The sequence below is a fragment of the Actinia tenebrosa genome, unplaced genomic scaffold (assembly GCF_029948245.1).
Source record: "Actinia tenebrosa isolate PJP-AT-01 unplaced genomic scaffold, QUT_ActTen_1.0 PGA_scaffold16__25_contigs__length_10494907, whole genome shotgun sequence".
Lineage (NCBI taxonomy): Eukaryota > Metazoa > Cnidaria > Anthozoa > Actiniaria > Actiniidae > Actinia > Actinia tenebrosa.
In genome coordinates, this window is record NW_028292576.1 from 1,812,168 (window position 1) to 1,824,556 (window position 12,389).

Below are 12,389 nucleotides of genomic sequence, written 5' to 3' on the forward strand. Positions count from 1 at the left end.
TTTATTTCTTGTTTATTTGACGTTATAATTATTTCTTTTCATTTCTTTACATATACATGGGATTTATTAATAGGCACTTATTAGCCTTATTGTTTACCTTTAGGGTATCCATATGTCCAAAGATGAACAAAGCATGCTGTGCACGAGTGAGTGCCACATTCAAACGATTTGTGTCATCTAAAAATCTAAACGAAAAATGCATTCAGAAAACAATTAGTTTCCAACAAAGGTAAGTTATTAAAGATCCTGACTGCAATAGTTTCGCTCCGATAGACTGGTATTGAGGGTTTGAGAATGGTGAGCCGACGTGGATAACAATGAGTCGGTTTAAATACTATAATACACCTTACCCGATATTGCATCCTGTTCTTACACAAGACATGATAATCACGTTCTTCTGTCCTCCCTTCAAAATAAAATAAAAGTTTAATATTCGGAAATAAGATTATTCAAATCAAGTACAACTGTAGATAAGTCAAAGTAGAACTTCACATGAGCTAAACCTAAGACATCAAAGAAGACCGCCTTCTTTTCCATTATCTAAATTAGGTTCGGCTCATGAAGTTTGACGTTTGACCAAAGGCCAAAGAACTTCACTGAAAGTATATGAATACATCATGGGTAAGAAATACTGATGAATCTCGTCTGTCGCAACAAGGAAACGCATGGCTTCCTTTATGTTGATTGGTGCTGTTAAATTAACTTTTATTCATCAATTACATCTCCTTCATACGAGCGACATTTGCTCCGTCTCCTCGCGCTAAATGAAATCCACTCTAAAACAGGGAATAAACTCAGTCTGCTTCTAGACGCTGGTCACGCTTAAAGCCGGGATCCATTATACACCTATTTCAATAAATGTTGTCGGTTGGAAATCCGAGGGCAAATAACACGCTTCAAACATTAATGTATTCACAGCCTAATAACGTAGTTTCCTTTTAGATTGGAATATGAGGCATGTCCTTTGGGTGCCCGTCGCTGCTTCGGTGTTGTGGGCGGAGTTATTGTTTATAATAAGCCTATTATACGGAGCCGGTAAGTTAATTGAGCAGTTTAGTGAATGATGCTCAAACTTGGTGAACCAACTCTCAAGTCGTTGCTGCCTATTGTTGCAAAAACAAAAGGCATTCACTGTTTTACGCCCACAACACCGAAGCAGCGACGCGCACTCATTAGACCGACGCCGCCAATTACGCAAATCCAGGTAATTAGGCTATTGTTATCGTGGCAGTATAAATATGACCAATCTGACTTTATTCTTCACTTGATTCTGAAGATGGCTTCAGCTCAGGTTGTCGAAACGTCAGTCACATCAAACAGTCCTTCTCAGGACTACATCCACCCGGATGATCATATGACAAACTACATCCACCCGGATGATCATATGACAAACTACATCCACCCGGATGATCATATGACAAACTACGTCCACCCGGATGATCATATGACAAACTACATCCACCCGGATGATCATATGACAAACTACATCCACCCGGATGATCATATGACAAACTACGTCCACCCGGATGATCATATGACAAACTACGTCCACCCGGATGATCATATGACAAACTACATCTACCCGGATGATCATATGACAAACTACATCCACCCGGATGATCATATGACAAACTACATCCACCCGGATGATCATATGACAAACTACATCCACCCGGATGATCATATGACAAATATTGTTACTTCGATAAACATTCATTCACCTGGGTTCAAACCATTCTATACAATATGTTTTCGTACATTATTGGCAACAAATTATCATATTACTCCCACCTGAAATCCGTCAACAGTTTTGACTTCGATTTCTCGACAAGAGCCATCACTAGAAAAAAAATCATTTTTCTAATTATATCACGTTATTGATATAAATTTATTGATATCATTGATATCATTTTTAAATGCGCTTTTTGACTAGTTAACTGTGACAGTAAAGTACCTTACCTTTCACTAATTCGCTTGAGTGAAAACGAAACAATATAGCTTCAAATTAAGGTTGGACACACTGATGCTCACGCATGACCTCAAGCTATAACACACTGATGCTCACGCATGACCCATGACCTCAAGCTATAACACACTGATGCTCACGCATGACCCATGACCTCAAGCTATAACACCCTGATGCTCATGCACGACCCATGACCTCAAGCTATAACACCCTGATGCTCATGCATGATTCACGACCACAAGCTATAACACACTGATGCTCACGCATGACCAACCACACCAAGCTATAACACCCTGGGCCGGGTTGTTCAAAACTGGATTAGCGCTAATCGAGCTTTGAACAACAGGGCCCTGATGCTCATGCATTATTCACGACCACAAGCTATAACACACCGATGCTCATGCATGATCCATGACCTCAGCTATAACACCCTGATGCTCATGCATGATCCATGACCTCACGCTATAGCACCCTGATGCTCAAGCATGACCAATCACACCAAGCTATAACGCCCTGATTCTCATTCAAAACCCACGACAAGACACCCTGATGCTCATGCAATACCCACGACAAGACACCCTGATGCTCATGCAATACCTACGACAACAGACACCCTGATGCTCATGCAAGTTTCAACTGGTAAGGTTGAGGAAATAATGTGCAATACGTACGTTAAGATATCTTTCGCTAGTGGTATTGGGATATAGCAGGGATATAACACATACCTAAGAAGAGCTTGTAGCTTGCCCCGTTGTGTTCGGTATGGTGTAATGATTCCGATATCACTTGGATGAAGACCAAGGGTAACGACCAGGAAATGACAGAAAGAGGAAACCAGCTCTGCTTCCTTTGCGTTTGATATAGACCTATCATTGCAATGGTTAAATCAAACATCTTAGTTTATCTTTTGTTGAAGCAACATAAAAAGCCCGGGGCGCGTGTCTCTGAACTGTACTGCATCATGACAAACACGCTGGTACTAGCTGTAAAACGCGAGAGAAGCAATCGGCCGCTTTATATCGTTCCTAAAGAATTTCATGGAGATTTCTTTCAAGCGCGTGGCTTTGTCATCGAAAGGTAAAAAGGTAGCAAGCCAATCAGCGCGTGGGAAAATACATGATAACTGTCGCCAACTGACAAAATAAGTTGGCAAGGAACACTCTTCAGTACATGACCCTGTAATGCAAACAGCAGCTTACGAGTCGTAATACAACTATATGGATCCTTTTTGGGTTTTTCTTCTACCACTTTAAAGCCTTGAGAGGCAAAATGGTGCAAGACTTACCCTCCGTTATCATTCGTCTCTCTTCCTCTATGAACATCAAAGAGCGCGTAGGGAAACTTGACAGGAAAAACTCGTTTTACAAGAGAGCTAAAAAAGAAACACTGTTTATTGTTTCTGTTTCCGATCAAATTTTTATTTATCTCGGATCATTATTTGCAGTTTGAAAATTAAAGCGGCTTAGTGGTTCATTCGTCTAAAATCCACAATAAAATCATAAGCCAATCTAATGGTTGGAAATGACGGAGGGTTTTGTTCGTTGTTGTCAATGTCGGCATTTGACGCACGCGCAATGTGGAAGTAGTCAACTCTGTGTCATGCCGGATGTAAAATGAAATCCATTTTTATAAATTCACGCCGGAAATTCATAGACGCGTCGTGTTTACAAATAAAACAGTGGAGGTTTACTGGCGTTTTGTAAAAAGTCGTTCGTGTAAAATTAGTGCTTATTATTTTTCCTATTACATTACTTTTCGTTTTTTTCGACCCTGGTCAAATAATACGAGGGAAATTTGCATAATGCAAACGCCGGTAAATCTCCAATGGTTTTGTTTGTAAACAAGACTCGTCTATGAACTTCCGAGCATGCCATGCGCAGTTTTTTTTTCACCGTTTCTGTAATTTCGAATATATTTTTTTACACTGGATTGAGACTGACCCACCGTCAATAACGACAGCGGTGTTATATGAATTCTAAACCTCTTTAGGCAAGGGTCAATATAACGATGTTTCAAATTTACCTGTCCGTGTGGATGTTATCATTATAGAAGTGCTTGGATGGAAAGAGTGCTATCTCTGGGTGCATTCGGTATTGAGTACTGAGAAGATGGACTGGTCGTTCGTTCCCTGAAATAAATGAAATGCTCATAAAAAAAAAGGCGCTTATAAAGCGCATGTGCCTACTACTTTTTGGATAGTGATAAACTCTAACTCCATTATTTTTGTGTGTGTTTGCACGGCCATTACACAGCGAGTACCAATAGTATAGTAGTTTTATGGGTTGCATTACTTCATGTTTTTTCTTTCATTGATTAATTTTTTCATATTTGCTGATGTATATTAAACCGGATAAAATCACTGATCTTGTAGATTCTTTTTGACACACAAATTCTCACAAATTTGTCATGTAGTTGGAGTGAAGTAATAGGTGAGGAAGCCTTTTTCAGCAGAAAATGTTTCGAAATATTATTGTAGGAGTAGTGTTTTTAGTCTAGATGGTTTTGCTTTGCTAATATGAATGTTGATATTTAGCACTTATTGGCCGTGTGGGAGGGCCGTACAGGGAAATATTTGGCTGGAGATTATGCTGCAGTTGTCCATTAGTAATGTCTCTTCTACTTCATATGTGATTATTTATGGCGATTAACAGGTATAAGACAAGTAATGAAATACTTCATGATCATCTACATCGGTGTAATTTGGGCTTCCTGTGTTATGCCGATTCATTTTGTGCAACTGTTGCGTGACTGAAACAAAATGGCGGTCATATTTTGAGGAACGTATTTCTCGTTTTCTCGCCTGATGAAAAAGCCACAATGTTCTCCCAGACTTAGACCAGTTGTCCCTTGAGATCTCTTCTACTTCATATGTAATCTCGAATTTAAAAAAAATATATTTTCACCATTCACTTTAATCTAAATTGGGGTCCCTGTGGTATAAACTATGAAAATATGCTTTGTTTATTGAATTGATAGTTACGCGTGACAGAGTTACTTACACAACCCGATGACAATAGTGTCTACTACTTCGTAGTAGGCACTAAAAAACCATGCAAGAAATATTCAGTACTGACTTTCATATCAAGGTTGGAATACACAATTAGATTTTATATACATATTATCCAATCTGTTTTTTTTCCTTTTCAATTCTTTCTTTCTTCCTTTCTTTCTCTCTTTTGTTCTTTCTTCCTTCCTCCTTTTACTTTTTCTTTCCTACCTTTCTTTCTCCCTTTCTCCCTTTCTTTCTTCCTACCTTTCTTTCTTTTTTCTTCATTTCTTCATTCCTTCCTTCCTTCCTTCTCGTTCTTTTTCAGTTTTAAATTATTGTGATTCGCTTAAGAGATGTTTCTGTTGATAGCCCATTTGCTCTCATGCTTTCATACATTCACTTACTTCGTATTGGCTTAAAGACTCTGTAAAGTCTGTCAAACATAGACCTTCCATATAACAAATGCTTGGCATCCTGAAACGATTCAACGGCTTATAGGTATTTGTCCTCGAAAGAAACTAATAGAACAAGAATAGAGTTTCAATGCAAGATGACTTACTCGAGAGATAACTGTGGCTGAAAGCTGTTCAGGGTCACCAACAAGAATCAACTTGGTAGAATGATACTGCAGGGGAATGAGGACATCCAGCTCACAGCACTGACAGGCCTGTTGATACGAAAAGATATTGATTTTTTGTCATGTCCACCATCATGGAAATTATCTATTTTGTCCTTTTATTCCCTTGGGAAGGAACGCACACCCTTTACTTATTTTCCCGTTCGGTAAATATCTTAACAAATGGTTCTTATGTTTGAGCTTCACCAACTCCCCCCTCCTCACTAATACACCTTTAACAAACATTACCGGAGAACAAAGAGACAATCCACTGAAATTCCAATCAGATCTAACGACTTGTTGAATAATGCAAGGGATGCAACGAGCATTGTGAATTAATATAATGAATTCACATATAATGAAAGAATGTTATAACACGAACCTCATCCACGATGACACACGAAAATGGAATTTTCTTCCTGTAATTTGAGGAAAAAAATTATTGTTACTAAATATGTCAACAACAGAAACTTAAAAAATGAAGTATATGAAAAAGAGGGAAATATGCGTTTGATAAAAGGGCTGGAAGGGTCAGATGGAGATAAAAAACGACATTAACTGGACTTCCTGTGTTCTTCTTACCCGTTGACTCCTCTCAAATCATTAAGCAATGAAGTACTTCCACTTCCGCTGAGAGTAGTACAAATGACATCGGCAGAATTTAATATCTCCTTTTTAATGCGAGTTTCCATTCTTCTCTGCCCTTTTTCCTTCTCCCTCTGGTTGTAGTAGTGCCTTTCCATGTCGTTTTTCTGTGAGATCAGATTTGATGTTTCCTTTTCTAATTCTTGTAGCTGGAATAAAATTTAAACAAACAAATATTACCAATTAAGTAAAAAATGACAGTAGAATAAGGGGAGGAATATTTAGGAAAACGTTTGATGTCCCAGCCACCAACAAAATTCCAAACTTCCCACGTTTCTCCACAGGTTAACCGGCACTCTGATACAAGGGAGAAGTCTGCGGTGTCTGAACTCTCTCCCTCCTCTAAACGATTTTTGTTCACCACTTGACATGGATTTCGACTCCCCGGCAAGTCAACTCCCCGCAAGCCATAGATTTTAACGGACCGGAAGTGAAGAATTAATCGTATCATAAGCAGAGAAGCACATCTGTTTGGTAACTGAAACGAGCCACACAACGAAGTCGTTTCTTAGACTGTGGTGCCCAGGCATGGCCGCGCGACGAATATGACGAAATTAGTCTGAGTGTTTTAGTCGGAGATGAAACGGGTGCCCATTTTTTTAGCGCTATATCGAACACTGATTGTTCTTCGCTGCGTAGAAGACAAGACTCAAAAGAACAATTAGACCCCCAGCTGTTATTTCAATACCTTGCTTTCTTTTAGGTTTTCCTCAGTTGCAGTTGCAGTTTCCTCTTTCGTCAGAATGTACCTCTTCCTTTCGACTGTATCTATTGATTCTTCTATCAGCTTTAGCTGGTCCCTGATATTACAAGCACTGTGTTCTTCCGGTCCAGAATACCGTCTCCCCATCTCACGACGAGTCATACTTTCTAAGCTCAGGTGCTTTACTGACTCGCTAATCTTGGACTTTCGTCCCACCCGAATCAAGCAAAAGTCTCCGCAGTTATTGAAATTTTCACCTTCACGAGCAATGAAATGAAAAATTTAAATTAAGACAAGCAAATAAACAAACAAACAAACAAACAAACGAAAAAACAAACGAAACTTGACGAACGGACGAACGAATGAACAAAAGGTTGACAAGAAGGTCTAATATTATGCGAATCTCTGATAAAATTATGTTTCTGATATCTATCCGCAACACTATACCTTTAGCATTTCTATTCTTATCTGCGGCTCTTCTATTTTCTTTGTTCGATTCCATGTTTTCCCTTTTTGGTTTTGTTTGGATGAATTTCCTGATCAGCTCATCAATGGCCTCGTTAGAAGGAGCGCACAACAAAATTCTTGGTTTCTCTGAGAACAACTCTGAATGTACTTGAGATGACTCTTTTGCCTTGGGATGCTGGAAAAAAACGTATCGCTTTTTTAACACAAGAAGTAATCTCTATCCTTTTTTAGCTTACTTTTAGTAAAATAATACAAAATGTTTGAAAATAACTGATAATATAATCTAACAATAATACTATAAAATAAGAAAGATTGATCGTGGATATGAAGAAGACCACCTTCCAGTCTACTCCATCGCCTGATGAAGACTAGCAGTAGCAGTCGAAACGTCGCGGTCCTCTCAACTGCCACAACCGTGAGACAAATGAATAAGTATAATCTTTGAATATACTCATTTCAATAAAGTTAGTCACCAAAAACCTAGAAAGCTGTGATCGCTGAGAATCATGGGGAAATGTTTTATATCCAAAAAGTAAAAAGCTGTAGCAGTTGAGGATGCTCCGAGGAGGTGAACTTGTAATTGGTAGAAGAACTCAAGTCCATCAACAGTTATCAAGCGGTTGAAACATGTAAAATGTATCTACCATATTCCTTGTCGGTCTCAGTTTGTAGCCTTTCAGGTGACTAACTTCATTGAAATAAGTGTATAACTATGCTCTATACACTCAATTGAAGAATCGTTGTCAGAATCAGAATCGGGTTCAGAAACACAGAACATAGAAGCGGAGAGCGGAATGGCACAAGGGAAGTACGTTAATTAGATGCATGCTGTGACCGGCGACCCGTGCCATCATCCACTGTTTTTAAAACCATGGAGGTTGTTAACGTTGCGCTGAAGGTACTTAACAGAAAAACAAGAATACGTTCGATAGATACGAGATAAGAAATGTCCCTATTTTCCAAACAGTCATAGTTGATTTGAAGGTGTATTTGTTAAAAATGCGAATTCTTCTGAATACGCGTTTGGCATTCTAAACCGACTGCATGGATGGCGCAAATGAATAAATTATAATATAATTATGTCATTTCCCATGTGCTATTTCGGTCTCAGCTTTTATGTTCTATGTTTCTGAACCCGACAACGATTCTTCATTTGAGTGTATACAACTATTCTAAATATAACTATAGAAAGCCTTGAGCAGCGAGTACAGATATCCTGCGCTATTGTAAAGATGTTATTAAAACTGTGAACCGGCTTACATTTAATATACTTGATACGATACCAACGATAGTATGAGACTTGCCGGTTCCGGGGGGGCCCTGTACCAGGCAGATCCTTGGTAAGGCGTAGGCTTGATGTACTGCCTCGGCTGCTGTGTGGATGACCCTTGCTTGAGACTCATTGTACAGCTTTTTAAAAAAAGGCAAAACTCAATTTCTCATGCTTACTTTACGTAGGACTTAGAAAGATCAGTAGGAATCATATTGTTCTGGGGTTCCTTCATAATTTCTTATATTAAAAACCTCCTTGATCGTGCATGGCGTTCTATCATTTTGTTGGGATTGGTCGTAAAGTTGGTAGCTGAGTTGGTAGGTCGGTAGAAGGGAAGGTTAGTTGGGAAGTGATGGTTGATATATATTGGTAAGTTTGTGAAGCATCATAGGTGGCATAGATGTAAGAGAGCGCGGGTCTCAACAAGGCGCGCGGGTTCGAGGTTTCGGCTGCTGGTCAGCGGTTCATGCCGTCATACAAGTACAACTTTATTAATGGAAGCAACTGAGTTGAAAATATCTTACTACAACTTCTTCTTTTACGAATATAAATTACCGCTTACTTTTGAGGGCTTGACTTGTTTTGGAATCTCGCTTTGACAAAAATAAATCTGCCTTCTTGGCCTTAGTATGTCTCTGGCTAACAGGCTCTGGTGAAAGTTAACCAATCCGCACCATCTTCGTAGGGTGGTAAGAAGTGATGCGACAACTGTTATCTCGAGCTCTGAAGACTCAGGAGGGCGAAAATTTGCCATTCGTAATGTTCGTATTACAAATTTTACGTTATATTTTTTGTCACTAGATCCACCTGAAATCCAAAAGGATGATATGATAACCCATTTCCATTGGATTAACGTTAATGCTTTTGTCATACCATATTATATTATATTTCTTTTAGAGCAGATTTTTTATAACTGTAAAAAGCTCGGTGCCGCATGCGTACCTTTCCGCGATCGTGTTCTTTTCTAGAATTTTGATTGGCTATTTTTTATCTAGCGCAATGTGATTGGTAACCTTGGCTTGACCGTTTACACGCTGTTTACATGTAAGATTTGGGGTATTTGATTGGATGGATGGTAAATTCTCGCGCAATTTGATTGGTCTGGCGTATGCCTTACGCATGCCACGACATTGTTCGTGGCGCGAGCTTTTTACACTCAGACGAAACCAGGTGGTGTGCGACACGGGCTAGCAAAGAACAATAGGTAAAAACTGCCTGACTGCCGTAATGTACAGAGCTCTACTGAACTCTACAGAGCTTCAAGTAATCTTTCAAACTTCAAGAAATTTAGTTTCTGGGGAAAGTTTCTGAAGGTACTGTTACAGTATTTCTGATGATACATTAAAAAGTAAAGATTTTGCAAACAAACCGAAAAGAAATCAACAGCAAAGCCGTTTTAATATTCAACAAAATTCTCAAATTCGGACAAAACGTGACTGACATTTTCTATGAAGAAAACAAAGACCATATTGTGATTTGGAGTCGTTTGTACTTTAGAGACAAAGCTTATGAAGATAATATAGACGTTTTCTCATAGTTCAACCAGTTAAAAATTCAAAAATTAATAGTTGACGACTTGGTTTAATTAGCTAACATCACCTTTTTGAGATTTTTTATACACTTTTACGAGTCCAATTTCGATGTAGGTGTCTAAAGATTCCTCGTTGTTACCTTGAGTAACTAGCTTTTTACAAATTACAACCGTTTTTAGCTGTATAAAAGACAAAAATCTAGCGAAATTTGTTGACTGTTTAAGCACTAAAGGCAACCTGGAAACCATTTCAAAAAAGTGCGATGTCAATCAGCTGTCACTTTCAACAGCTAGTTGTCCAATCAAACAGCTCGTCAAATATTGAATCGCGACTGATTGATGGATTCCCACATTGGTAAACACACAGTTTTCAGGCTAGTGAGCGGCAGAAAAATAGTTTCAAGCATCTCATACTGCTTTATATTTTAAAGGAATTCGTCTGAATTTTTGGCGATTTCCAATTCAGAAATTCGGAAAAAACTAGTGGTTTGGACAGTTCTTTGCTTTTTGACGTCGAAGTGTGTGGCAGTACGATATACACTTTAAAAAAAAAATCTGTGGTCGACCCCGATTTTTCAATAGAGCATTCTTCACTAACTTATTCTTAGTCCATTCACATCCTAAATTTCATGATTTCGAACCGAAAGGAGTTTTAGGAACTTCCGGTAGAAGAAACGTTGAGTGAAACGTAAACAATTACTCGATAAACTTCCCACTCTCAAGCGGAGAAACAAAAGATATTTAGTCCACTTTCATTTCAAACTTCACATATTCGTAAAAGAAGGTCTATTCTTCTAATCTCGTCATTAGTTTCAAGGGAAAAAGGAGCATTTTTTTCCCAGCTTTAGGTATTTGAAAAATTGCTTTAAACTCATGCTTTTGTTCGACATCCGGTTTAAAAAATCTGGGAATTTAATTAATTGGACGATCGTGTTACGTGTCTCGTGTCGAACAACATACCTGGACGAAAGCTGCTTTAAACGCTGGTTGGAGTTTCTCAGAGACTTTCTCAGGCATGTTTTCGTTCATAGTCTAATTTGTTTTTTATCTTTGTAACACAGGAGGCAGGGAGGGGGGGCACCTATCCTCCATTGTTATGTTATTTTATCGCTGTGCATAATATGAGTAGGCTTGAACCGAGCTGTGAGCGCGAGCTGTGCCTTACCTAACGGTTGCTTGACGGCCACGTAAGAGGGAAAAAAATGAACGCGCTCTGCCTTACACCTAACGGAAGCAAACATATTACCAAAGATAAGTGTTCCCCCTCTGCTCCCTGTGATATTAGCGACTGGAGCCGTTTGGAATTCATTTATCCCTCTCGCGTGGTCGTCATTACAGCGCGCGGTATCTGACGGGGTCAAGCTTACTCACAATATGTACAGCGATAAATAATATAACAATGGAAGGTAAGTGCCCCCCTCTGCCCCCTGTGTTTGTTAATGAAAAGTTAGTTTTCCAGAGGATACAACATTTGAAAGCTGCAAATGTACTAAAGCAAATAGTTTCGGCCTACTTTCATAAGATTTGTCTAGGGTCCTAGCTTATATTGTAATCAAGGTGTTGTATTGTTCTATGTGTTTTATATTCGAAATAAAAAGGCATACAGCTATTTCTAAATAGGTTGGTGCAGGTTTTGTAGTCAGTTTTATCTTGCACATTATATGCCAGAAGTATAACGGTCATACTATAACACACCAACATCACAGAAACCCGTAGGAAGGACCCCCTAGATACCCCCTGCATACACACTAAGGTATCATAATACTATGCACAACGGCCATAATACCCACCAACACCACCACTCGTGGAGCCGCTTTCTCGAACCACTTCTTGTTCTACCTTGTCCACTAAACCAAATATTCGGAATCCTTCACACCTTAAAATGACAAGCTGGCTCTCTTCAGGTAAAGTGCGGTTTATTACTGCAGAGTGTCCAACGTTCATTGACATAGCAGTAAGTGTGGTATATTTATGATTGACACTAACACCCTTCGCAAATGCAGTGATCATTTTCTGGTGGGATTCTTTCCATTCTTTGATGGCCTATAAACATAGGAAAAGTAAGACAAATAGGATACAAATACGATGAAACTGGCCTACGAATATAAAGAGATGAGAAGAAAATGAGAAAGAAAGGGCAAGAAGTAGACCCTATTCCGGGCAGAGAAACATTAAGGGGTTTGGTATAAGTCTACCCT

The 12,389-nt window shown here is 39.0% G+C and overlaps 1 protein-coding gene across 2 annotated transcripts in view; it reads right to left on the reverse strand.

The window, feature by feature from the left end:
* Positions 1 to 12,389, reverse strand: part of LOC116300356 (uncharacterized) — a 30,630-nt gene that overhangs the window by 1,993 nt on the left and 16,248 nt on the right. For both annotated transcript variants that reach the window (XM_089030917.1, XM_089030918.1), the window contains 15 exons: positions 11,982 to 12,234; positions 9,223 to 9,467; positions 8,648 to 8,797; positions 7,367 to 7,562; positions 6,905 to 7,176; positions 6,154 to 6,365; positions 5,954 to 5,990; positions 5,515 to 5,622; positions 5,360 to 5,429; positions 3,989 to 4,094; positions 3,252 to 3,338; positions 2,692 to 2,832; positions 1,792 to 1,840; positions 351 to 406; positions 98 to 185 (listed from right to left, as the gene is read on the reverse strand). In XM_089030917.1, coding sequence (XP_088887043.1) covers positions 98 to 185; positions 351 to 406; positions 1,792 to 1,840; positions 2,692 to 2,832; positions 3,252 to 3,338; positions 3,989 to 4,094; positions 5,360 to 5,429; positions 5,515 to 5,622; positions 5,954 to 5,990; positions 6,154 to 6,365; positions 6,905 to 7,176; positions 7,367 to 7,562; positions 8,648 to 8,797; positions 9,223 to 9,467; positions 11,982 to 12,234 — 2,070 coding nt within the window. The remainder of the gene's footprint in view (positions 1 to 97; positions 186 to 350; positions 407 to 1,791; positions 1,841 to 2,691; positions 2,833 to 3,251; positions 3,339 to 3,988; positions 4,095 to 5,359; positions 5,430 to 5,514; positions 5,623 to 5,953; positions 5,991 to 6,153; positions 6,366 to 6,904; positions 7,177 to 7,366; positions 7,563 to 8,647; positions 8,798 to 9,222; positions 9,468 to 11,981; positions 12,235 to 12,389) is intronic.